Source organism: Bos indicus, chromosome 11 (genome assembly GCF_029378745.1).
Source record: "Bos indicus isolate NIAB-ARS_2022 breed Sahiwal x Tharparkar chromosome 11, NIAB-ARS_B.indTharparkar_mat_pri_1.0, whole genome shotgun sequence".
Classification (NCBI taxonomy): Eukaryota; Metazoa; Chordata; class Mammalia; order Artiodactyla; family Bovidae; genus Bos; species Bos indicus.
In genome coordinates this window covers 4,013,086-4,039,582 of record NC_091770.1, presented here as the reverse complement: position 1 = coordinate 4,039,582, position 26,497 = coordinate 4,013,086, and the positions used below count along the sequence as shown (strand labels likewise).

Here is a 26,497-nt window from a genome sequence, read left to right as displayed (position 1 = left end):
TGCAGTAACTTTCTCATCTTCCCCATATATACAGTAGCTTTGGAATGTCCTAGTAGTCAATGCCTGGCTCCAAAAGGGGAAATCAGAAAACTGAAGTGGGGAAAGGGGACATGGGGCACCCAGCCCCGCCCTTTAAATCTCCCAGAAGTTCGAGCAGCTAGAAGGGGTGGGGCTTGCGACAGTAGGGGCAGGCGCAACAACAGTGGCAGCCTCGCAGCAGCTGTGTCACCCGAAGCACTAACCACAGCGCAGACCTCTAGTATCTGGAGAGCTGCTCCTTTTCGCCCACCATGGTTCCTTCAAGCTGTGTGCAAGCCGCTCTCAGATGCAGGGCTGCCTGGCAAGAGAGTTGGGAGTGGGAGTGAGTAGATGCTATTGAACTATGAGCTGAAATTGACTGAAATTACCTGCAGTTTACATACCAGCCTTCCTCTGGGAGTTGCAAGCCTTAAATGGACTCCGAAATAGCTACACCAAACAGATTCTGCCAGTGTAGTTGTTGTCTAGGTGGGAGAGAAATTCCTGGTGCCTCCTACTCCATGGTATTCCTAGAATCTTCCATAGACATATGTGTTTATTTCTCTAAGGTAAATACCTAGGAATGGAATTGCCAGACTGTATGGTATCTTTATGTTTTATGAGGTTTCTTCCCCAAGGAGCTGTTTTCCAAAGTGTCTGTAATGTTTTGCATTTCTGTCGACAATGAATGAGGGTGCTTGCAGCCACTTGTTATTGTCTGTCTTTCTGTGTAGCCCGTCTAGTGGGTGTCAAGTAGCATCTCACTTTGGTTTCAGCTTGCAGTTCCCTAGTGATGGGCTTCCTTGGTGGCTCAGTGGTAAAGAATCCACCTGGAATGCAGGAGACAGGGAAGATCCCCTGGATAAGGAAGTGACAACCCTTTCCAGTATTCTTATTTGGGAAATCCCATGGACAGAGGAGCCTGGCGGATTATAGTCCATGGGATTGCAAAGAGTTGGACATGACTTAGTGACTAAACAACAAAAATGGTCAAACATCTTTTCATACGCTTATTGGCTGTTTGTTTACTTTCTTGTACAAGTATCTGTTTAAATCTTTCATCTACTTTAAAATAGATGCCTTTTATTATTGTTATAAGAATTATTTATGGATTCTGGATACAAATCACTTACCAGATACACGATTTGCAAAAATTGCTCACAGTGTGTGGGCTCCCTTCACACTTTCTTGATAGATAGGTTTGAAACAAAAAGTTTAGAAATTTGGTGAAGTCCAACTTATGTTATCTTCCCTTTTAGTGTTGCATCTCAGTAATCATTGCCTAGCCCAAGATCATAAATTTATTCCAATGTTTTCTTCTAGGAGTTTTTATAGGTTTAACACTTACATTTAAGTCTGTGATCCACTGTGAGGCAATTTTTATGTGTAGTGTGAGGTAGGAATATAAATTATGCTTTGGATGTGAATGTCCAGTTGTTCCAGCATTTGTTGAAAAGACTGATTCTTCCCACATTGAATTGTCTTGGAACCCATGGTTGAAATCAATTGGCCATAAATATATTTTATTTCTGGACCCTGAATTCAGTTTACCTATATGTCTATCTGTATGCCAGTACCATGCATTCTTTTTTTAATTTTTTAGTTGGAGGATAATTTCTATACAATGTTAGAATGTGTTGATTTCTGCTGTGCCATAATGGGAATCGGTCATGAGTATATACATATATATCCCCTCCTTCTTGAGCCTCCCTCCCACCTCCGCCCCTAGTTGTCACAGAGCGCCGGGCTGGGCTCCCTGTGCTATATAGCAGCTTCCCACTTTCACTTATTTTTAATCGGAGGATAATTGCTTTCCAGTGTTGTGTTGGTTTCTGCCGTACAACAGTGTGGATCAGCCATAAGGACATCATACATATGTCCCCTCCCTCTTGAAGCCCCGTCCCGCCTGCCCCCCGGTCCCTCCCCTGTCGGTTGGCACAGGGCACAGGGTTGAGCTGCCTCCGTTACATGGCAGCTTCTCCCTAGCTATTTTGCGTATGACAGTACCATGCATTCCTGGCTGCTGAAGATTTGTGTCAGTTTTGAAACTGAGAAGTATGAATCCTCCATCTTTGTTTTTCACTTTCAAGATTGTTTTGGGTCCTTTGTATTTCCATATGAATTTTCAGATCAACTTGCCAATTTCTGCAAAAAGAAAAACAAAACAAAACAAAAATTTCCGGGGAAAAACAATCCAGGTGGGATTTTGATAAGGATTGCATTGAATCTGTGTTATCAATTTGGAAAGTATTGCCATCTTAAACGTGTTTTTTTCATCTGTGAACACTGGATAACGTTCTGTTTATCTGTGTCTTCTTTAATTTCTTTTAGCAATGTTTTGTAGTTCCCAGAGTACAGATATTCTGCCTCCTTGGTTAAATTTGTTCCTGAGTAGTTTATTCTTTTGTATGCTGTTGTCAATGGAATTTTTTTTTTTTAACTTCATTTTTGGGTTGTTTACTCCTGGTGAGAGAGCAATGGATGTGACAGGCATCGAAGCTCACAGCCTTGAAAGTAAGGGCAGGGGTAGGCAGATACCTTACAAACAAGTTGCTGTTGACGGCTGTGGTGAGCATTATAAAGACAGGCACAGGGCCTGAGAAAGAATATCAAACAGAGGTAAGCATAGCCTGGAGAGTGGTATGGAATGAGCAGGTCTGTAAGGGTGAACACGAAGGCTTTTTTGTACTTAATTATGGGCTCAGGGTCATGTACTCAGGATACAGATATTTTTCTTTGCATTGTGTAAATAAGTATAACGCATGGGTATCTTTAAAATACCATAGTTTAAACCTGTTCTCATTCTTCATGTGCGTAAACTTCTGTAGAATTTTTTAGTATGAGCTGCAGCTAATGATAGAATTCTGCCAAAAACTGAGGAGAAGCCTGTGGTGAGTTAGGGTTCAGAGAGCGGGAGTGGGAGCAGCCCCCACAGGGATCTTTCTTTGGATCCAGGACTCCCTTGGATTCTGTAGGCGCCCAGATGCACACTGTGTGGAGGGGGCTGGAGGCTAAGCACCCTCTTGAGTTAATGAGAACCCCTGAAGAGGCCCCCTCAGGCCCAGATTTGAAGAACAAGTTTTTCTGTTCTTGGACTTGAGCTGTCAGAGCAACAGAGTGGGAGGGGGGAGGGCAAAAGCTGGTTGAGGGAGTGTTGGGACCACTTGATCTGAACCTTGAGTTCCAGCAAGAAGCAGGAGGGATCCTGGGAGATACTGGGTATTTAACACATTGCTTTTCTAAATAAAAGGGCTTCCCTGGTGGCTCAGATGGTAAAGAATCAGTCTGCAATGCAGGCGATCTGGGTTCAATCCCTGGGTTGGGAAGATCCCCTGGAAGAGGGTATGGCAACCCATTCCAGTATTCTTGCCTGGAGAATCCCCATGGACAGAGGAGCCTTGTGGGCCACAGTCCATGAGGTCCCAAAGAGTCAAACACAACTGAGTGACTAACACTTTCTAATTAAGTTTCTCCTTCTGGCTTTTTCTTGAACTTTACTCAGGTGGGGGAACGTGTATTCAGCAGTACTGGTTACTAGGCTCAACAGAGAAGACATTCCCTTTCTAACAGCTGCAGAGTGTTTGCTCCTGAAGCATCCAAGTGGAGGGGCCGGTTCTCCATCCTTGCACCCCTAAGTCTCAGGGGGCGGACATGGCTCCGTGGCCTGGAACATAGTTTTATCTGTTACTTGGCAGCAGTTTTATTCACGGTCCATCGAGCTGTGGGGGCACTGGGAAGATCAGGGCTCATTTAGGAGCCCAGGTGTTTTGATCGCTGATACTGGTGGCTCTGAAGTGACCTGTTTGCCCAAGGAGACTGTGCCTTCATGGGACAGAATGGACCATCCCTAGGGTATACCTGTTGTGTGTGTTCTTGTCTGCAGTTGTGCAGAGGTGTGAGCCCGTGGTGAGAAACGAGGTGGAGAAACCAACAGCTCTTCTCAGCGGGTGCTTGTGTGTGCTGCATTCTCAGTCCCATTCAGTTAAAGTGTTACTGCCTGTGTTTTGTAGATGAGGAAACTGAGGCTCAGCCCTCATCAGTGCTAGGGTGCAGCTTCAGCTCCAGGCCTGCCTCACTTTCAAGTCTTTCCCTTTTCTTCTGCACCATATTGACTGGCTCAGTCATTCTTGAAGGAAGTCAACCCTGAATATTCATTGGAAGGACTGATGCTGAAGCTCCAATCCTTTGGCCACTTGATGCAAACAGCCGACTCATTGAACAAGTCCCTGATGCTGAGAAAGATTGAGGGCAGGAGGAGAAGGGGGTGACAGAGGATGAGATGGCTGCACAGCATCACCAATGCAATGGACATGAATTTGGGCAAACACTGGGGAATGGTGAGGGACAGGGAGGCCTGGCATACTGCAGTCCATGGGGCTGGACACGGCTCAGTGACTGAACACCAACAAGCACACCATATTGCATTCTTATTCATAAGAAGGCGTTTGGGACATAAAAAGCAGGTTTTCAGACCTCCCATGTGTGGTGAGCCTGGCTGGTCGTCCCTTCGTCTGTGGGGTGAATTTTGCCTCCGAGCGTGAGTCTGTTAGCAGCCTTGCATCTGGCGCTGCTCTCTGCATCCGGGTCCAACAGATGTACCTCCAGCAAGAAGAGCCCCAGGCTGTCCTCTAGGGTCCCCCGCCCTCCTTCCAACCTGCTCCTGAGCCCCCTGCCCTGACACAAGGCTTTATCACAGCCACGTCATTCAACCCAGGGAGCAGCACGTCAGAGCTCCTGGGTCTGTTCCACACTCAGTGGGGTGGACGCCCTCCTGCACACCTACCTCAGAGGCTTGTGCACACACTCACGTATGCCTTCACATTCTCAGCCCTTCCCAGAAAGGAGCCTTTTATAAAATGTACAGATTTTGTTTTCCATTTGAATTTTCAAAGTTTGTAAATGTATAGCAGCAAAACTGTTGGGTAGTGATTGCCCTGGTGGTGCAGCGGTTAAGACTGCACCTTCCAATGCAGGGGGTAAGGTGTGGTCCCTGGTTGGGAGGCTGAGATCCCACGTGCCCCCTGGCCAGAGAACCAAAACACAAAGCAGAAGCAGTACTCTAACAAATTCAGTAAAGACTTTAAAAAAATATTGTGCAACAACAACAAACAGTGTGCCGAGGTGGACATTTTGACGGTAATCTCATGGTTTCTCAAAGGCGTTAGTTGATAAATTATGGCAGCCTCAACCCCCGTTCTCTGGACTAAGGTGCCCCGTCTGACCCAGTAGATGGTCTCACGGGACCCTTTCAGCCTCTGGACTCTGGCCTGATCCTATACAGAGATTACTCGGCAGGCGGAGCCATCTCCATGGGAGACCGGTGTCTTTTGGATTTCTCAGCTCCCCTTAAGCTTCTCTGGGGACAGCTGAGGCTGCTCCACTCCACTGGGTCAACATTGGTCTCACACAGCCCTGCAGCCCCAGGCTTCAGAAGTGCCTTCCCATGCTGGGGATGCAGGCAACATGCTAATGTTGGTCTAACGTCTCTGCTTCACTATTTTGGACCAGTTAACACATTTTTGTTGTTGTTGTTCAGTCCCTAAGTCGTGTCTGACTCTGTGTGACCCCAGGGACTGCAGCACGCCAGGCTCCTCTGTCCTCCACTGTGTCCACAGAGTTTGCTCAAATTCATGTCCACTGAGTCAGTGATGCCGTCCAACCATTTTGTCCTCTGCCACCCTCTTCTCCTCCTGCCTTCAACCTTTCCAAGCATCAGGGTCTTTCCCAATGAGTCAGTTCCTCGCATCAGGTGGCAAAAGTATTCGAGCTTCATCGTCAGTCCTTCCAATGAATATTCGGAACTGATTTCCTTTAGGATTGACTGGTGTGATCTCCTTGCAGTCCAAGGGATTCACAAGAGTCTCCTCCAACACCACAGTTTAAAGGCATCAATTCCTTGTTCCCTACCCAATAGTTTTACTGCTATAAATTTATAAACTTTGAGAATTCAAATGGAAAACTGCCACAAAATCTGCACATTTTATAAAACGCTCCTTTCTGGTCAAGGCTTGGTGCCTAGCCTTCTTTATGAACCATCTCTCACATCCAAACATGACTACTGGAAAAACCATAGCTTTGACTATATGGACCTTGTTGGCAAAGTGATGTCTCTGCTGTTAATAAACCTACCTGATACCTAATACATGATCTCAATTTCAAAATGAGAATACTTAGAGTTCTTGGGGATTAAATGAGATAATTCAGTTGATAAGTCATTGCAGTTGTTAACTCCAAATTCAGACAATAGAAAGCTCGAGCACTTGTACTTTCTAGCTCACTGGCAACCATGGAAGATGGTACCCAAGGTAGCAGTTGGTACTTAACCAGTCCTCACCGTTTTTATTCTCCTTGTTCCTTGCATTTTCCTGCTTTTCCTCCTCTACTGCACCTTCCTTCAAATACTCTGGTAGCTGCCCCTTCCCCTGTAGTAACTTTAAGCAGCAGGAGTCTATGGGATCAAGGATTTTGAAGGAGTTTGCATTCGATCTATAAATTGCTTTGGATAGTATGGACATCATAACAATAATAAGTCTTTCATTCTATGAACATGGGATGTCTTTGCAATTATTGACATTATTTTCAGTCTTTTGGCAACATTTTTTAGTTTTCAGGGTATAAGTCTTTTGTCTCTTTGGTTAAATTTATTCCTAAGTACTTTGTTCTTTTTGATACTGTTGTAAATAGAATTACTTTTTGAATTTCCTTTTTGGATTGTTCATTGTTATTTTATAGAAACAACTGATTTTTTTGTGTTCATTTTGTGTTCTGCAGCTTTGCTGAATTCATTTATTTGTCCTAATAGTTTTTTGTTTGTAGGGTGTGGATCTTTAGGATATAAGATCATTTCATCTGTGAACAGATATAATTTTACTTTTTCCTTTTCAACTTGTATGCCTCTTATTTATTTTTGTTGTCTGTGTGCTCCAGCTAGAACTTCAGTACTGTGTTGAGGAGATATGGTGAGAGTGTCTTGTTCCTGATCTTAGAGGAAAAATTCAGTTTTTCACTGTTGTATAATGTTAGCTGTGGCCTTTTCTTATATGGCCTTATTACATCAAGGTAGTTTTCCTTTATTTCTAGTTTTTTAAATTTTTTGTCATAAAAGGTGTTGACTTTTGTCAAATGGCTTTTTTGCATCAGTTGAGATGATCATTTTTTTTTTCTACATCCTGTTGCTCCAACATTTTTGTAAAGTCAAATTATATCAAAATCAGGAAGCAAGGCTTATGATTGCTTGTTCACTTTTTAAGGAGTTGGCTGATCAGGGATGGACTGTTTGACATTAATATTAAAGGAGACCTAATTATTAGACTCAACTCTAGCAAAGACCTGCAACTTCTTTCCTCTGTTAAATTTTTTTTTTTAATTTCTCCCATCATTGCCCATTGTGTACTGTGTATAAGTGATAAATGTTAATTCATCAGTTAAATATTTTAGCTCCCTTTTAAAGTGGGAAAATTCATAATGACTGCCAATAAGAAATAGCTTTCCAAGTAAATGATGAGTTAGTCTGTGTAGGATAGAATGTGCTGTTTTAAAAGTCAGCTATGGGGACTTCCCTGGTGGTCCAGTGGTTAAGAATCCTCCTGCCAATTCAGGGGACACAGGTTCAATTCCTGGTCTGGCAAGATCCCACATGCTTGCCGGGCAACTGAGCCCCTGTGCCACAACTACCGAGCCTTCACTCTGGAGCCCACGTGCTGCAACCACTGAAGCCCTCTTGCTCCAGAGCCTGTGCTCCGCAACAAGAGAAGCCACCGCAAGGAGAAGCCTGCAGACTGCAACGAAGGGCAGCCCCTGCCCCCTGCAAGCAGAGAAAGCCCATGCACAGCAGTGAAGACCCAGCACAGCCAAAGATAAATATATTAATTTTTTAAAAAGTCAGCTGTGGAAGGCAGGGGCACAGCTCAGTACTCTCTAGCAGGAACATTGGCCAGTAATCATTTATTTGAGTTCGATGAAAACTTAGAGGTTTTTAATTCAGGAAGAAGCCAAGTCCTTATGGATTAAATGATGATAGTATTTGGGATGATTTACTTTGCAATGACCTGGCGGAAGTGGGAGGGGATAAGGGGTTAAGATGAGCAAGAGTCATATGTATTAAGTTCATTATACATTCTGTGTACTTATGTTTGAAATTTTTCATAAAAAGTTCTAAAAAGAAATAAGGTAAATAAATGATGGTGCAGCATCCAATCAAAATATTATGTAGCCATTACAATAACACATCGAGGATTTTACTGATGTGGGATAAGAAAATCGGAAGTCAGTCTTACCAATGTAGTGCATGTGTGCTTGTGCACATAAATATTTGCATAGAAAAATATTGGAAGGAAAAATATTAAAACATTGTCTGTGGTTAGTCTTCCTTGATTGGTGGGATAGTGAGTGATTTTCTTTCTCTGTGTCTTCCAAACTTTCTACGGTGAACAAGAGAAAAACGTAATTGCTTTTTAAGATTTTTTAGATTGGATTACAGTTGCTTTACAATGTTGTGTTGGTTGCTGCTGTACAGCAGCATGAGTCGGCTATGTGCATACATGTATCCCCTCACTCCTGAGCCTCCCTCCCACCCCTGCATCCCAGCCCTCTCGGTCCTCACAGAGCACCGAGCTGAGCTCCGTGTGCTACCCAGCAGCGTCCCACTGGCTGGCTGTTTCACGCGTGGTAGTGTAGATATGCCAGTGCGCCCCTCTCAGTTCCTCCCGCCCTCTCCTTCCCCCACTGTGTCCACAAGTCTGTCTTCTCTGTCTGCGTCTCTATTCCTGCCCTGCAAATAGGTTCTTCAGTATCATTTTCTGGATTCCATATATATATGTTAATACCCAGCATTTGAGCAATACATAATTTCTGAAAATTTTTCTTTCAAAGAAAGAAACTGCATCTGCATTGTATAAATTGGTGAAGCTTTCCCAGTTTTCTGTTTTCCATTAAATGGATCTGGTCAGTGGTTAGATAAACACTGATGTGGTTACTAATCTTGAGCCCTGGACCTATTTTTTGGCCTCTGTCTTTGCCAGGGTCATGGGCAAAATTCAGTCACCACCATCTCGGTCATTAACTTCAGTTAGACTTGTTCCTCTCACATGGCTTTCTCCCTGATTTTTAGTGAGCTGGACATGATTTCCACGAGGGTGATGGACATTAAGCTTCGGGAGGCTGCAGAAGGCCTTGGGGAGGACAGCACAGGTAAGGCCTTCCTTCACTCTCCCTGCCCTGGGAGGACCCTTGTTGGGTTGTGGGGCTGGGAGAGGGGCTTCCGAAGAAGGGCTTCGGGTTCTCCACATGGAGAGTGGGTTCAGTTCAGTGTGTTCAGACACCCCCAGATCCCTCTCAGGGGCTGGAGAGCACATCCAAGACTGTGGACGGCCAACTGAGGGCCGTGCTCCTTTGCTTCTCCATCAGACACACCAGGGACAACGTGTGTATGTGTGTGGGTGTGTGTGTGTGTGAGAGAGACCAAGAGAGAGATTAAGTCCTTTTCCTCGTTCCTGAAGGTGAACATATCCCCAGGTTTAGTTGACAGAAGCAGGGGAAGAGAGAAGCTATGGAACATTCCTCATCCAGGAACATCCAGAGGTTTCAGTGAGACATTAGGCAAAGTCTTGGATGGTCTAAACATCCAGAAGAAATAACAATATCAAGAGAGAGCCTTTGGTGCCTCTTTTATGGCTTTTATTCTCCTTCCAGAGACCTTTATTGTGCTTTTCTATGGAGCTGAATTCCAAGTCCATGAATCATCATTTCAAAACACACTGCACAAGTTACCCAGTTATGTGATTGGTTTACTGTTATCTGTAGATTGCTCTGTGTGTCTTGATAGAGGTGGAAAATTGACCTTAGGAAACACATGTGATCTCCCCACATGAGCCTCATATCAGCTATTTGTATTCACCTTATTTTTGTGGCAGAGGTTTCCACTTTTCTCTCTGCTGATTTAAGTCAAAGTACTAGTAGTGATTGTCTTTAAGGTAGTTCAAGTGAACAGCTTCCAAAAATATTAAACCCTAGCTCTTAACTCTTAGCTTCAGATACTAATTTCATTAAAGACTTAATTTCATATAATACAGATTTTTCTTATTATCCTATATATTAGGATTACTTTTTTCTTTCACATTTCAGTACATGCAGTGGTAATTTTCTTTTCAACAAATGGTGCTAAAGCAATTGGACATTCGTATGTTAAAAAAAATGAAATTTGAAAGTTCACAGTTGGTTTGAATTCAAATGAGGGTACAAAAATTAAATGTATAATCGGCATAAATGTAATAACTATAAATCTTTTAATAAAAGAAAACATAGGAGCAAATATTTATAACCTAGGATTAGATAAGAGTTCTTAGATATGATACCTCAGACTCTAAAAGAAAAGGTTGATAAATGGAACTTTCTCAAAATTTAAAACTTTTGTTCTGTGAAAGATGCTGTTAAGAAAATGAAAAGTCAAGTCACAGACTGGGAGAAAATATTTACAAATCACATTTGACAAGAGCAGTCAAAATTTGACAGTAAGATAACAACCCAATTAAAAGTAGGTAAAGAATTTTTAAAGATGTTCTACTTAAGAGGAAGTGCAAGTGGCAAAAAGCACATGAAAAAACGCTTAACATCAATAGCCGTTAGTGCAAACTAAAGCTATGATGAGACACCACTATACACCTACTAGAGTGGGGGAAACCCAACAGAGACACACTTGACAATAACAAATGCTGCTGCTGCTGCTGCTAAGTCACTTCAGTCGTGTCCGACTCTGCGCGACCCCATAGACGGCAGCCCACCAGGCTCCCCCGTCCCTGGGATTCTCCAGGCAAGAACACTGGAGTGGGTTGCCATTTCCTTCTCCAATGCATGAAAGTGAAAAGTGAAAGTGAAGTCACTCAGTCGTGTCCGACTCTTCTCGACGCCGTGGACTGCAGCCCACCAGGCTCCTCCGTCCATGGGATTTTCCAGGCAAGAGTACTGGAGTGGGGTGCCATTGCCTTCTAGGAGATTTCAAGGCAGCTGAAACCCTCTTATACTGCCAATGAAAATGCAAATGGTGCAGCCCCTTGGGAAAGTACTTGTCAGTTTCTTATAAAATTAAACACGCACTTAGTCTATGATTCGCCAGTCCGACTCCTAGGTGTTTACCTAAGAGAAATGAAACTGTATTTTATTTTACACAAAAGCCTATAGCAATTTTACTTTTGTTTACTACTTTGTTTATATCTATACAACGGAACCAACTCCTTGGGACCCCATGGACTATAACCCATTTGCCAGGCTCCTCTGTCCTTGGAATTCTCCAGGCAAGTATACCAGAATGGGTTGCCATTTCCTACTCCAGAGAATCTTCCTGACCCAGGGATCGAATTCAGATCAGATCAGTCACTCAGTCATATCTGACTCTTTTCGACCCCATGAATCCCAGCACGCCAGGCCTCCCTGTCCATCACCATTTCCCAGAGTTCACTCAGACTCACGTCCATCGAGTCAGTGATGCCATCCAGCCATCTCATCCTCTGTCGTCCCCTTCTCCTCCTGCCCCCAATCCCTCCCAGCATCAGAGTCTTTTCCAATGAGTCAACTCTTCGCATGAGGTAGCCAAAGTACTGGAGTTTCAGCTTTAGCATCATTCCTTCCAAAGAAGTCCCAGGGCTGATCTCCTTCAGAATGGACTGGTTGGATCTCCTTGCAGTCCAAGGGACTCTCAAGAGTCTTCTCCAACACCACAGTTCAAAAGCATCAATTCTTTGGCGCTCAGCTTTCTTCACAGTCCAACTCTCACATCCATACATGACCACTGGAAAAACCGTAGCCTTGACTAGACGAACCTTTGTTGGCAAAGTAATGTCTCTGCTTTTTAATATGCTATCTAGGTTGGTCATAACTTTCCTTCCAAGGAGTAAGCACCTTTTAATTTCATGGCTGCAGTCACCATCTGCAGTGATTTTGGAGCCCAGAAAAATAAAGTCTGACACTGTTTCCACTGTTTCCCCATCTATTTGCCATGAAGTGATGGGACCGGATGCCATGATCTTCGTTTTCTGAATGTTGAGCTTTAAGCCAACTTTTTCACTCTCCATTTGCACTTTCAAACACGTGTATGCCTGTGGCGGATTCATTTCGATATATGGCAGAACCAATACAATATTGTAAAGTTTAAAAATAAAAATTAAAAAAAAAGAGGCTTTTGAGTTCCTCTTCACTTTCTGCCATAAGGGTGGTGTCATCTGCATATCTGAGGTTATTGATATTTCTCCCGGCAATCTTGATTCCAGCTTGTGTTTCTTCCAGTCCAGCGTTTCTCATGATGTAATCTGCATATAAGTTAAATAAGCAGGGTGACAATATACAGCCTTGACGTACTCCTTTTCCTATTTGGAACCAGTCTGTTGTTCCATGTCCAGTTCTAACTGTTGCTTCCTGACCTGCACACAGATTTCTCAAGAGGTAGATCAGGTGGTCTGGTATTCCCATCTCTTTCAGGATTTTCCACAGTTTCTTGTGATCCACACAGTCAAAGGCTTTGGCATAGTCAATAAAGCAGAAATAGATGTTTTTCTGGAACTCTCTTGCTTTTTCCATGGTCCAGCGGATGTTGGCAATTTGATCTCTGGTTCCTCTGCCTTTTCTAAGACCAGCTTGAACATCAGGAAGTTCACGGTTCACATATTGCTGAAGCCTGGCTTGGAGAATTTTGAGTATTACTTTACTAGCATGTGAGATGAGTGCAATTGTGTGGTAGTTTGAGCATTCTTTGGCATTGCCTTTCTTTGGGATTGGAATGAAAACTGACTTTTTCCAGTCCTGTGGCCACTGCTGAGTTTTCCAAATTTGCTGGCATATTGAGTGCAGCACTTTCACAGCATCATCTTTCAGGATTTGGAATAGCTCAACTGGAATTCCATCACCTCCGATCCCAAGTCTCCTGCATCTCCTGCATGTCTTTATCCACTGTACCACCTGGGAAGCCCCATGCAATGGAACAGTACTCAGCAATAGATAGGAACAAGCTCTTGATTGATGTAACAACATGGAGGAATCTCTAGCATGTGGTGATAAGTTTAAAAAGCCAAATCAAAAGGATACATGCTGTCTGAATGACTCTGGAAAAGGAAAAACAGTCAAGAGCAGAGAAGATATTAGTGGTTTCCAGGGAAAGGTTTGACTATAAAAGGCAGCACAGGAGGGTGATGTGTGACTTTGGTGGTGATTATTCAGCTCTGTGTACCCCTAAAAGAGTTAATTTTATTAATAAAATTTTTAAAACAACTTTCAAATGATGTACTTTAAGTCCCCTACATACAAACCTTCAAGTTTCAACTTTTAAAGATGAGAACGTGTCTGCCAGCCCCTGTATGGCAGCTGTTGTACTCTACCTGCTGTACTTTTTAAGGTCAGATCAGATTAGATCAGTCGCTCAGTCGTGTCCGACTCTTTGTGACCCCATGAATCACAGCACGCCAGGCCTCCCTGTCCATCACCAACTCCCGGAGTTCACTCAGACTCACGTCCATCGAGTCAGTGATGCCATCCAGCCATCTCATCCTCTGTCGTCCCCTTCTCCTCCTGCCCCCAATCCCTCCCAGCATCAGAGTCTTTTCCAGTGAGTCAACTCTTCGCATGAGGTAGCCAAAGTACTGGAGTTTCAGCTTTACCATCATTCCTTCCAAAGAAGTCCCAGGGCTGATCTCCTTCAGAATGGACTGGTTGGATCTCCTTGCAGTCCAAGGGACTCTCAAGAGTCTTCTCCAACACCACAGTTCAAAAGCATCAATTCTTTGGCGCTCAGCTTTCTTCACAGTCCAACTCTCACATCCATACATGACCACAGGAAAAACCGTAGCCTTGACTAGACGAACCTTTGTTGGCAAAGTAATGTCTCTGCTTTTTATTATGCTATCTAGGTTGGTCATAACTTTCCTTCCAAGGAGTAAGCGTCTTTTAATTTCATGGCTGTAGTCACCATCTGCAGTGACTTTGGAGCCCAGAAAAATAAAGTCTGACACTGTTTCCACTGTTTCCCCATCTATTTGCCATGAAGTGATGGGACCGGATGCCATGATCTTCATTTTCTGAATGTTGAGCTTTAAGCCAACTTTTTCACTCTCCACTTTCACTTTCATCAAGAGGCTTTTGAGTTCCTCTTCACTTTCTGCCATAAGGGTGGTGTCATCTGCATATCTGAGGTTATTGATATTTCTCCTGGCAATCTTGATTCCAGCTTGTGTTTCTTCCAGTCCAGCGTTTCTCATGATGTACTCTGCATATAAGTTAAATAAGCAGGGTGACAATATACAGCCTTGACGTACTCCTTTTCCTATTTGGAACCAGTCTGTTGTTCCATGTCCAGTTCTAACTGTTGCTTCCTGACCTGCATACAGGTTTCTCAAGAGGCAGATCAGGTGGTCTGGTATTCCCATGTCTTTCAGAATTTTCCACAGTTTCTTGTGATCCACACAGTCAAAGGCTTTGGCATAGTCAATAAAGCAGAAATAGATGTTTTTCTGGAACTCTCTTGCTTTTTCCGTTAAGGTACTGTACTGTAATTTTGGACTTCCCTGGTGTCTCAATGGTAAGAATCCACCTGCAATGCAGAAAACACAGGAGACACTGATTCAGTCCCTGGGTCAGGAAAATCCCCTGGAGGAGGTCACGGCAACTCACTCCAGTATTCTTGCCTGAAGAATCCCATGGACAGAGAATCCTGGTGGGCTACAGTCTGTAGGGTCGCAAAGAGTCGGACATGACTGAAGTGACTTAGCACAGACACACACACATGCATTCTTAATATATAGCCAATTGTATTAGTTGGGGCCCTAGGCTAACTTTGTTGAACTTAGGAACAAAAAGTTTACTTATGAACACGTTCTTGGAACAGAATGCATTAGTATGTAGAGGGACTTACTGTACCAGATTTGAAAAATAGTCAAGTGGATTTTTTAGAAATAAGTAAAACTATTATGATGAAAAATTCAATTGATGAGTTTATTAGCAGATTATATCAGCTTGAGGGAGATCTCAAGGAAGTACACAGAATGTATCATAAAACGGTAAAAGGAAGGAAAATACAGAAAGAGGACAAGAAGCATGGAGATAAATGAGAGGGTATAACGTGTGTTTGAGCAATGTCTTAGGAGAGGAGAGAGTAGCTGAGAATTTTCTGGAATTCAGTTAAAAAAAAAAAAAAAAGATAATCCAATCTACACATTTAACAAACTGAATGACTCCCAGGAAGGATAAATAAAAGGAAATCCACATAGAATTAAAGTATAGAATACTAAAGACAAAAGTGAAAAATCTTAAAATTAGTCTGAGAGAAAAATAAAAGGACCTTCAGAGGAGCAAGAAACTGACTTCTTGACCACACAACAGAAGCCACAAAACAGTAAAATGATGTCTTCAATATTATTAAAAGAATAACTTAGAAAAAGTAACTGCCAACCTAGAATGTTAAACCTAGAAAAATGATGTTTCAGGAAGGAGCTTCAGGAATAAAGTCATTTTCAGATAAACAAAAACTGAGTTTGTCACCAGGAGAGCCTCAGATTCCAAAGGAATCTGCCTTCAGGCAGGAGGAAAATCATACTCTGTGGAGTGTCTGGGCAAAGAAGGAATGACAAGCAGAGAAGATAAGAAACAAGCAGACACATCCAAACAGACATGGAGGGACCTCCCCGGCGGTCCAATGGTTAAGATTCTGTGCTTCCAGCGCAGGAAGTGCGGGTTCAATCCCTGGTCGGGGAACTAAGATTCCACCTAATGTGTGGCATGGCCAAAGATTAAACAAAATAAAATTTTAACAATGAACAAATAAAAGCAAATGAATATGGAATAGTATCTTTGGGTTTTTAAAGATCAGAATGAAAACAGTAGGGCATTAAATAAGATGAAAGTATTCTAACTTACTGAAGAACTGACTTATTTGAAAAGACCCTGATGCTGGGAAGATTGAAGGCGGGAGAAGGGGACGACAGAGGATGAGATGGTTGGATGGCATCACCGACTCAATGGACATGAGTTTGAGTAAACTCTGGGAGTTGGTGATGGACAGGGAGGCCTGCCATGCTGCAGTCCATGGGGTTTCAAAGAGTCAGACACGACTGAGCGACTGAACTGAACTGATTCTAACTTTCTTATTTTGTTCCATAATAGAATGTGTAGTATAATTTCTAGGGTAAGCCCTGAAAGAACAGAGATAAAAGACAAAGTTTACAAACTAGAAGTGGAAAAAAATGGAATGTTCTTTTAAAGTCAGTTAATCCAAAAGACAGAAAGAAAGATTTTAAAAGACCACAAAGATGGTAGACTTGTTTTTTATTAACATGGCAGTAATTAGAATAAAGGCTTCCCAAGTGACTCAGCTGGTAAAGAATCCACCTGCAATGTGGGAGACCTGGGTTTGGTCCCTGGGTTGGAAAGATCCCCTGGAGAAGGGAAAAGCTACCCACTCCAGTATTCTTGCCTAGGGAACAGTCCATGGGGTTGAAAAGAGTCAGACATGACTGAGCGACTTTCACCTTCAAGTGATTCATTGGTAAAGAAGCTGCCTGCCAATGCAGGAGAAGTGAGTTTGATCCCTGGGTGGGGAAGATCCCGTGGAGGAGGAAATGACAACCCACTCCAGTATTCTTGGCTGGGAGATCCCATGGAGAGGAGTCTGGTGGGCTGCAGTGCATGGGGTTTCAGAAGAGTGGGACATGACTTTGTGACAACAACAAACTAGAGTAAGTGGCAGTAGCTAATTCTATTAATGTTCCAGTCAGAAGTTAAAGGTCAGATTGGTTTTCTAAAACTCTCGTGGTGGTTCAGTCGCTAGGTTGTGTCTGACTCTGTGACCCCACGGACCCTTCCAGGCTCTTCTGTCCATGGGATTCTCCAGGCAAGAATACTAGAGTGGTTTGCCATTTCCTTCTCCAGGGGATCTTCCCGACCCAGGGATGGTACTTGTGTCTCCTGCATTGAAGGCAGATTCTTTACCACTGAGCCACCAGGGAAGCCCACTCTAAAACTCTAAATCTCTTAAATATAAGGATTAGAAAAGTTTAAGGTAAAAGGAAAGAAGAAAATGAAACTTGCTAACACTGGGCCAAAGGAAGCTGGAATGGTTGTATCAATAGCAGTCAAAATAAACTTTAAGGCAGAAAGCATTACTATTAATAAAGAGGGTCATTTCACAAAAGGTTCACTTCTACAGGAAGATATTAATTCTCCCTTTCTATAACATTTATCAACATAATGTCCAAAGTTACAGAGTAGAAACTGGCAGTTAAGTAAAAAAGATAACTCTACAATCAGAGTGCGTTATTTTTAATACAGCTAATTGATAGGACAAGTGTATTAAAAATTAAAGACATAAAGTACTTGGGTAACACAATTAAAAAGAAAAGACCTTGTCCTAATTGACGTGTGTGGGCCAGTGAAGAGAATACATTATTTTCAAGCACTCTAGGAACATTTTCAAATTTATGGTAAGCCATAAAGCAAGTCTGGACAAATGTCAATGGATTCAAATCATGTAGTGTGTTCACTGACCGCAATGCAATTAAGCTAGAGTTCAATAGCAAAGATTAGAAGAAAATTCCTTCTAATCTAAAATGCTTGGATATTAACACATACTTTTCTAAATAACCTATAGGTCTAAGAAGCTATTATAATGAAAATTAGAAAATATTTTACCAAATATAAAGAAACTACATATCAGAACACATGAATGCAGCTAAAATAGATTTAGCAGGAAATGTGTTGCCTTGAAAGTGAAAGTGTTGGCCGATCGTTTGTGTCTGACTCTTTGCAACCCCATGGACTATAGCCTACCAGGCTCCTCTGTCCATGGAATTCTCCAGGCAAGGATACTGAAGTGGGTTGCCATTTCATTCTCCAGGGGATCTTCCCAACCCAAGGATTGAACCAGGGTCTCATGCATTATGGGCAGATTCTTTACCATCTGAGCCACCAGGGAAGCTATATTGCCTTAAATGTGTATATTATGAAAACAGAGAACCTAAAAATTAATTAGCTAAGTATTCATCTCAAGAAGTTTAAAAAGATAGCAAAGTAAATCCAAAGGAAAGTAGGAGAAAGGAAAGAAAAACTAAAACAGAAATTAGTGAAATTAAAAAAATATTGCATTAATATTGTTAATGCAAAAAAATATTGCACTTATTCTTTTCTCATGTGAAAAGAATTAACAAAGCCAGACTTTTTTTTTTAAGGCAAATGAAACTGACAAACCTCCTATGTTATTGATCCAGGAGACAAGGAGGTGCAGATAATACCAGGGCTAAGAAAAGGGGGCTATATTATAGATAGTATAGATGCTAAAATAAAAGGCTGTTATTAATAACTATATGCCAATACATGTGAAAATGTGGGAACCTAGAGTCTGTCATACAGAGTTACGTTGTCAGAAAGAGAAAAACAAATAATCATATATTAATACATTATATGAAACCGAGAAAAGTGGTACTGATGAATCTGTTTGCAGGGCAGGAATAGCGATGCAGACATAGAGAATGGAATTGTGGGCAGAGTGGGGAAAAGAGCGTGGGAAGAACTGAGAGAGTAACACTGAAACATATACACTACCATATATGAAATAGACAGCTAGTGGAAAGCTGCTGTATAGCACAGGGGGCTCAGCTCAGTGCTCTGTGATGACCTAGAGGCGTGTGGTGGGGGGAGTGGGTGGGAGGGAGGCTCAAGAAAGAGGATGTATATATTTACAGATAGTTGATTCACGATGTTTCACAGCAGAAACTAACACAACATTGTAAATCTTCTGTATCCCAATTACAAAATAAACAATAAAATAAAATTAGTGATGAACCTGGGGGAAAATGGAAAAAAGATAGTTAGAAAAGTAAAACAATAAAATGAATTCAAGAAGCAGGAAACCCAAATAGTTCCTATAACCATTAAAGAATTTAAATTAAAAAGCCTAGTAGGTGAACAGAATTAACACACATAGGCCCCCACTGTATGGTCTACTAATCACGACAAATCAAAGTGTTCAGCGACTGTACTTCGGATCTTCGTAGCCACTCCCTTTAATTCCAAAGCACTGTCTTCAACTGTAAAGGACTGTGAGGCTACATGTTTGTTCCATCTTCTGGGATGCATATCTATCTGTCAGCTGGCAAAGGCCAGGTAGTGTCCTGTGATTCAGAAGAACTCTGAGGAGCCTTTCAAAATAATAAGCTCTCTCTGAGGCCCACCAGGCTTCCCTGATAGCTCATTTGGTAAAGAATCCGCCTGCAATGCAGGAGATCTGGGTTCGATCACTGGGTTTGGAAGATCTCCTGGAGAAGGGAAAGGCTACCCACTCCAGTGTTCTTGGGCTTTCCTTTTGGCTCAGCTGGTAAAGATCTGACTGCAATGTGGGAGACCTGGGTTCGATCCCTGGGTTGGGAAGATTCCCTGGAGAAGAGAAAGGCTACCCTACCCACTCCAGTATCCTGGCCTGGAGAATCCCATGGACTGTACAGTCCATGGGGTCACAAAGAGTCGGACACGACTGAGCGAAGACCCATCAGTTAATAGCATGGACATTTTGAGGTTATAAAGGTAAGGAAACTTCCACAAGAAGTTAAGAAAGGGTTTCCTGGGTGGCCCAGGGGTTGAGAATACACCTGCCAATGCAAGGGACAGGGCTTCCATGCCTGGTCTGGGAAGACTCCATATGCCCTGGGGCAGCTAAGCCCTTCAAAGCCCTAGAGCCCTGGCTCCTGTGCTCCACAGGAGGGACCACGGCAGGGAGAAGCCTGAGCACGGCAACTAGAGAGTAGCCCTGTTCCTGCCACTGGAGAAAGATGGGAAGACCCGGTGCAGCCAAAAAGTAATTAATTAACTAGGTAACATTTTAAAAAAGAAGTTAAGAAAACTTGACTGTAGAACTCATTTCTTTTGGGGTATGGATATACTCCCCTTAAGGTAATACAGTAGGTATTCCTGCTATAGAATAATCCTAAGAAATTCTCCACATGAAGGCAAGATCATGTATACTTCCCAAGGCAGGCATTAATGTAAACAAATTATAAAGATCCTACTTTTTTTAGAAAGGAATTCACCTTACAAAATGATCTACTTATCAAATGAATCAGTTGTGAGTGAATTTTCAGGATAGAGTAGACAGCATCCTGATAACCGGTGACATTCCATCCTTCTGTTAGTTCTCATATTCAGAAGGAAAGGAGTCAACTTTGCTGAGCTACTGAAATCTCAGGATCCTGAATATGATGGGAATTTGTGGGTGAGGGCGAGGGTGACGTCAGAGAAGAGATCACGAAATGTTTAAAAGTATAGACCAGCGGTCCCTAGCCTTTTTGGCACCAAGGACTGGATTCTTGGACAACAGGTTTTCTCTGGACCGGGGTTGGAGGGATGGTTTGGGGATGATTCAGACACATCATATTTATTGTGTACTTTATTTCTATTATTACTGTATCAACTCCACTTCAGATCATCAGGCATTAGATTCCAGAGGTTGGGGACCCCTGGTGTAGATTCCAACACTCCAGGAAGCACGACAGAGTCAGCGCTACCACCACCAGTTGGTGGGTTTTCTCCCCAAACGTTGCTAGCTCATCACCGCATTTGGCACTCCAGCAGCCCCTCTTGCCCGTGAGGCTGGGCCTCCTCTGGTTGTCCATGGTGCTCACATCCATGCTAAAGGAAGCACTTGAGAATTTTTTAAATTTTTATTTTATTGAAGTATAGTTGATTTACATTGTTGGATTAATTTCTGCTATACAGCAAAGTGACTCACCTTATACACACACACACACACACACACACACACATACATATTCTTAGCACTTGAGGATTATTTTGAAAAATGATTTGGGTTATCACTATGGTCTTTACCTCACCAAGACTTTTTGCTTTTGACTATTTTTATTTTAGGGATTAAAATCTGATTTTGCTTATACAATGGAATATTGCTCAGCATTTAGAGAAAGGAAGACTGGAAAATGCATGCATCTCCATGCAAAATCTCAAACACAATATATGGAGGGAAAGGAGCAACTCACAAGCATATATGCTGTATGAGTCTACCCAGAATGTCCTGTGTGGATTCAAGAATGGGCAAAACAAATATGGTACTATAAATAAGGACAGTGGTTGCATCAAAACAATTGGGGACGGACATGTACACACTGCTGTGTTTAAAATAGGTAACCAATAAGGACCTACTGTATAGCACAGGGAACTCTGCTTAATGTCATGTGGCAGCCTGAGTGGGAGGGGAGTTTGGGGAAGAATGGATACCTGTGTGTACGGTTGAGTCCCTTTGCTGTTCAGCTGAAACTATCACATTGTTTGTTAATCGACAGTGTGAAGTGAAAGTTGCTCAGTCATGTCTGACTCTTTGTAACCCCATGGACTGTACAGTTCATGAAATTCTCCAGGCCAGAATACTGGAGTGGGTAGCCAATCCCTTCTCCAGTGGATCTTCCTGACCCAGGAATCGAACTGGGTTTTATATCCCGAGACGAAATACAAAGTTTTTGAAAACAAACTCAGAATAAATTTAAGGACTTCCCTGTTGGGCTTCCCTTATAGCTCAGTTGGGAAAGGATCTGCCTACAATGCAGGAGACCTGGGTTTGATTCCTGGGTTGGGAAGATCCTCTGGAGAAAGAAATGGCAACCCACTCCAGTATTCTTGCCTGGAGAATCTCATAGACAGAGGAGCCTGACAGGCTATAGTCCATGGAGTCGCAAGAGTTGGACACGACTTAGCGACTAAACCATCACCACCTGTTGGTCCAGTTGCATGAAGAAATGGCAGCCCACTCCAGTATCCTTGCCTGGAGAATTCCATGGACAGAGGAGCCTGGTGGGCTACAGTCCATGGGGTTGCAAAGATCGGACACAACTGAGCAACTCACACACACTGTTGATCCAGTGTTTAAGAGTCCACACTGCCAATACAGGGGGCCCAGGTTCAGTCCCTGGCTGGGGAACTAAGATGCCATATGCCATGTGGCAAGGCCAAGGGATAAAAATAAATAGGTCAATTTGGGAAGGAAGAATATAAATTTTAAAAAAGAATAAATTTAATAACCAAGGAAGTGAAAGACCTGTTGAAAATGATTCATTTTAAGTAAGAGGAAATTTGCTTGTGCTTTTGACTCTGTGATCATGCTCCAAAGCTTTCTTGACTCTTTCATTCAGTGTCCAGAATAGAAATCAAGATTTGTTTTCATGTGTGCAAAAATGGTATGCTGTGTGCTTCGTGTCCTCCTGTGTGGGAAAAGGACTTATTGGAAGTGAATAATGGATGTTTGGACAGAAATCTTACTTTCTCTCCTTGCGCACATCTCATCCATGTTTGGCAGATACTTACATGCATTCTTTCTGTGTAGGAAAGAAAAAGTCCAAATTCAAAACGTTTAAGAAGTTCTTTGGGAAGAAGAAGAGAAAGGAGTCGTCTTCTTCCACAGGAAGTAGCACCTGGAAGCAAAGTCAGGCGAAGAACGAGGTCATGGCCATTGAGTCAGGACCAGTGGGCTACGACTCAGAGGATGAGCTGGAGTGAGTTGTCTTTTCCATCCTTCGGGCTTGTGTGTTCCAGGGAGCAGAGAAGGACACAGGAGTACCGCAAAACTCAGGCTTGTTGTCATGGTTACTCGATGGACTTCTGAGCCCACTCTCCTCCTAAATAATTCCACAGAAGGTGTTTGAGATTCTTACGTAGAAGTGGTGTTTTCTGTCTTTTTGTACATAGGGATGCAGAAAGTTGGTGGGGGGAGATTATTAGGTACCTGCTATGTGCCAGGTGTGTATATATCAAAAGTCTGCAATAAATATAGAAGGGGAGGTAAGAGATATCATCTTATAAGTGAGCAAACCAAGTTTGGGAGAAATTTCAGAAAAATCTGCCCAGTGTCCTGCTCTGCAGAGTGGCAAGATTAGGCTGTAATCCCTGATTTCATTTGATTTAAAACTCTTTTTGAGGACCTGGATACTATACCAGAAAAATACTTCTGTCTAAGCCTAAATCTTGAATAACCGAATAAGAAAATTTTCCACTAGATAGGAGTAGGGGGAAGGCTTCTTAATTTACTTCTTAGAAAAATCATCCAAAAAATATTGTTCCCTACAAAATCTGGGAAAGTTGCTTGGTCGTGTCTGACTCTTTGTGACCCCATGGACTATACAGTCCATGGAATTCTCCAGGCCAGAATACTGGAGTGGGTAGCCTTTCCCTTCTCCAGGGGATCTTCCCAACCCAGGGATCGAACCCAGGTCTCCCGCATTGCAGGTGGATTCTTTACCAGCTGAGCCACAAGGGAATGCCCTCCCCCCAAAAAACATTGTTAGGAAGAACAAAACCAATAGGTATGAAATATGGGAAAGTCTAGTGAAGAAATCCTTATTTCCTAACTTGTATTTCATCAAAATATAGTTACAATGCATATGCTTCAATTATTCTAGCAGTTATTTCTTGAGTAAAAGGAGGGGGGAAAAAACAACAGATTTGTTGCCTTTTCAGGTTTTATGTTTCTTTTAAACAACATTGACACCTTAATTTGAGAATAAAACTCTTTGGGAGGCATAATGACCCTGGTGGGTCACAGACCATACTGAGATAGGTTCACCAGCTCTCGCATCCCTGGGAGGGGTCCTGTCTCCTCCCTCCTCACCAGTCTCTTCGCCCATTTCTAAAGGAGTAGAAATTACACTGGAGTGTTCCATTCCCAGGTGGCGCTAGTGGTAAAGAACCTGACTGCCTGCCTGCCTGCCAGTGCAGGAGACATAAGAGATGTGAGTTCGATCCCTGGGTTCTAAAGTTCCCCTCGAGGAGGGTATGGCAACCCACCCAGCATCTCCTGTCCTGGAGAATCCCATGGACAGAAGAGCCTGCAGGGGTACAGTCCACTCTTCCACAGTCAGACAAAACTTAAGGAACTTTGCACACAGGTACAGAAATTACACTGACCACTTGGTGGCAGCAAATGACTAAAGAGGAGAGGTTTGAGTTTAGTCTTTCAGATTTTTTCCTGGTGTTGGCGGGGAGCAAGAAGCACCCACATGGTAGCTTGTGAAGAGCGAGCTCTACATGCATTTTTAAAAGGCAGCTCCAGACTCTTGGGGAGCAAGAGATAATATTGCTCACTTTTTCATGTCTTCACTGGGCCAGCCCCAGGGCCATTATAACACTTGCGCCCCTGCCCCCACAACACACAGCCTGTCTCTCCACCAAAACACAGACAAGAAACGAGAGCATGGCTGGAGGGGTGAGCTGGGCTGAAATGACCTGTCCACTTGTCCATCTTCTATTGCCAGAGTCCATGGACAATGCCCTTTACATCTTTGTATTCTCGGCACTTGGCGGGGGCCAGTCCTCGGTGACTGGTGGGGGTTCCCTGGAGTGCTGCTAGGAGAGGAAGCTTGCTGTGGGGTAGGGATGAGGCCCAGCAAACGTCCTTCAAGAGCAGAGAGGAAACAACATCTCTTTTTTATCCCAGATTTACTGAGAGATCACTGATATATAACACTGGGAGTTCTAAAGCGTACACTGTGTTGATTTAATGCACTTATATACTACCAAATGATCACCACCACAGCATTCGCTAATTCCTGCATCATGTCAGCTAATTACTATTTCTCTTTTGTGGTGAGAATGTTTAAGATCTACGCTCATCGCAGTTTTCGAGTCTATAATACGGTATAATTAACTTTAATTGTTGTGCTGCACCAGCTGTGCTGTAGCCCCTGAACTTACTCACCTTGTGACTGGAAGTTTGTACCCTCTGACAACATCTCCCTGTTCCCCCTACCCCCCAGCCCCTGGTAACCACTTTTTAATCTTGTGTCTGTGTTTGCGAAGTCACTTCAGTTGTGTCTGACTCTTTGCGACCCTGTAGACCATAGCCCACCAGGCTCCCCTGTCCATGGGGTTCTCCAGGAGAATACTGGAACGGGTTGCTTTCTTTTTTAGATTCCACATGTGAGATCATAGAGTGTTTGTCTTTCTGTGTCTGACGTATCTCACTTAGCCTAATGCCTTCAGCGTCCAACCATGTTGTTGAAAATGGAAGGATGTCCTTCCTTCTCATGAATAAATAATATTCCATTGTACATAGGTATCACACCTTCTTTACCCGTTCGCCCATTGATGGACCCCTAGTTTGTTTCCATATTTTGGCTGTTGTGAATAGTGCTACAATGAACGTGGGAGTTCAGATGTCTCTTCAAGATCCTGTTTTCATTTCCTTCAGATAAATACCCAAAAGCAGAATTGCTGGATCATATGATAGTTCTGTTGACACTGAACTTTTTGAGGAACCTCTATACTGTTCTCCATAGCGACTGCCCAAGTTACATTCTCAGCAAGAGTGCGAAAGGGTTCACTTTTCTCCACATCCTTACTATCACTCCTCTCCTTAGATCTGAAGTGATGTCTCTTTGGTTTTGATTTGCATTTCCTTGATGGTTGGGGATATTGAGTACCTTGTCACATGGCCATTGGTCATCTGTTGTCTTTGACAAAATGTCTATTTAGATCTTCTCATTTTGTAATTGGATTGGGTTTTTGGTGTTGAGTTGTATGAGTCCTTTATATATGTTACTATTTTGGATATTATCCCCTTGCCAAATACAAGTTTGCAAATATTTTTTCCCACTCTGTAAATTGCCTTTTCATTTCATTGATGGTTTCCTTTGCTGTGCAGAAGCTGCTTAATGTGATGTATTCCTACTTGTTTATTTTTGCTTTTGTTTCCTTTGCTTTGATGTCAGATTCAGTAACTCATTTCCAGATGTCAGGGCACTTACTCCCTAGTTTTTCTTCTAGGAGTATTTCAGTTTCAGGCCTTACATTCAAGTCTTTAATCCATTTTGATTTTTGTGTATGGTGTGAGATAGTGATCCAGTTTCATTCTTTTGCATGCGACTGTCCAAGTTTTCCAAACACTGTTTACTGAAGAGGCTGTCCTTTCCCCATGGTATATTCTTGGTTTCTATGTCATGGAGTAACTGACAGTATACGAGACAAAAATTTAAAGGTGCTGTTTAGTCTCTGTGAAGGGTCCATGAGCCTGGTAGACTTTGGAGAAACTTCTCATCAATCACTATGGGCAAAAAGGTCCACTCACCAGGGTTTCCCTGGTGGCGTAGAGGAAAAGAATCTGCCCGTCAGTGCAGGGGACACGGGTTCGTTCCCTGGTCCAGGAAGATCCCACGTGCCCCAGATCTGCGAAGCCTGTGTGCCACAACTGTTGAGCCTGTGCTCCAGAGCCCAGGAGCTGCAACTGCTGAAGCCTACATGCGCTACAGCCTGTGCTCTACAACAAGAGAAGCCACTGCAATGAGAAGCCTGCACACCGCAACTAGAGAATAGCCCGTGCTCTCCACAACCAGGGAAAGCCCACATACAGCAACAAAGACCCAGCACAGCCAAATAACAGAAAATAAATTTATAAAGAAAAAAGTTCCACTTACCAAGGGGCATTGATGCTGACAAACCACACAAAACCCTGTAGATTTGA

General features: G+C 42.9%; 1 protein-coding gene across 9 annotated transcripts in view; it reads left to right on the top strand.

The window, feature by feature from the left end:
- Window positions 1-26,497, top strand: part of CRACDL (CRACD like) — a 130,814-nt gene that overhangs the window by 69,515 nt on the left and 34,802 nt on the right. For all 9 annotated transcript variants that reach the window (XM_070798289.1, XM_070798286.1, XM_070798285.1 and 6 more), the window contains 2 exons: window positions 9,128-9,207; window positions 22,370-22,538. In XM_070798289.1, the coding sequence (XP_070654390.1) occupies window positions 9,138-9,207; window positions 22,370-22,538 (239 nt within the window). In that variant the 5' untranslated portion in view covers window positions 9,128-9,137. The remainder of the gene's footprint in view (window positions 1-9,127; window positions 9,208-22,369; window positions 22,539-26,497) is intronic.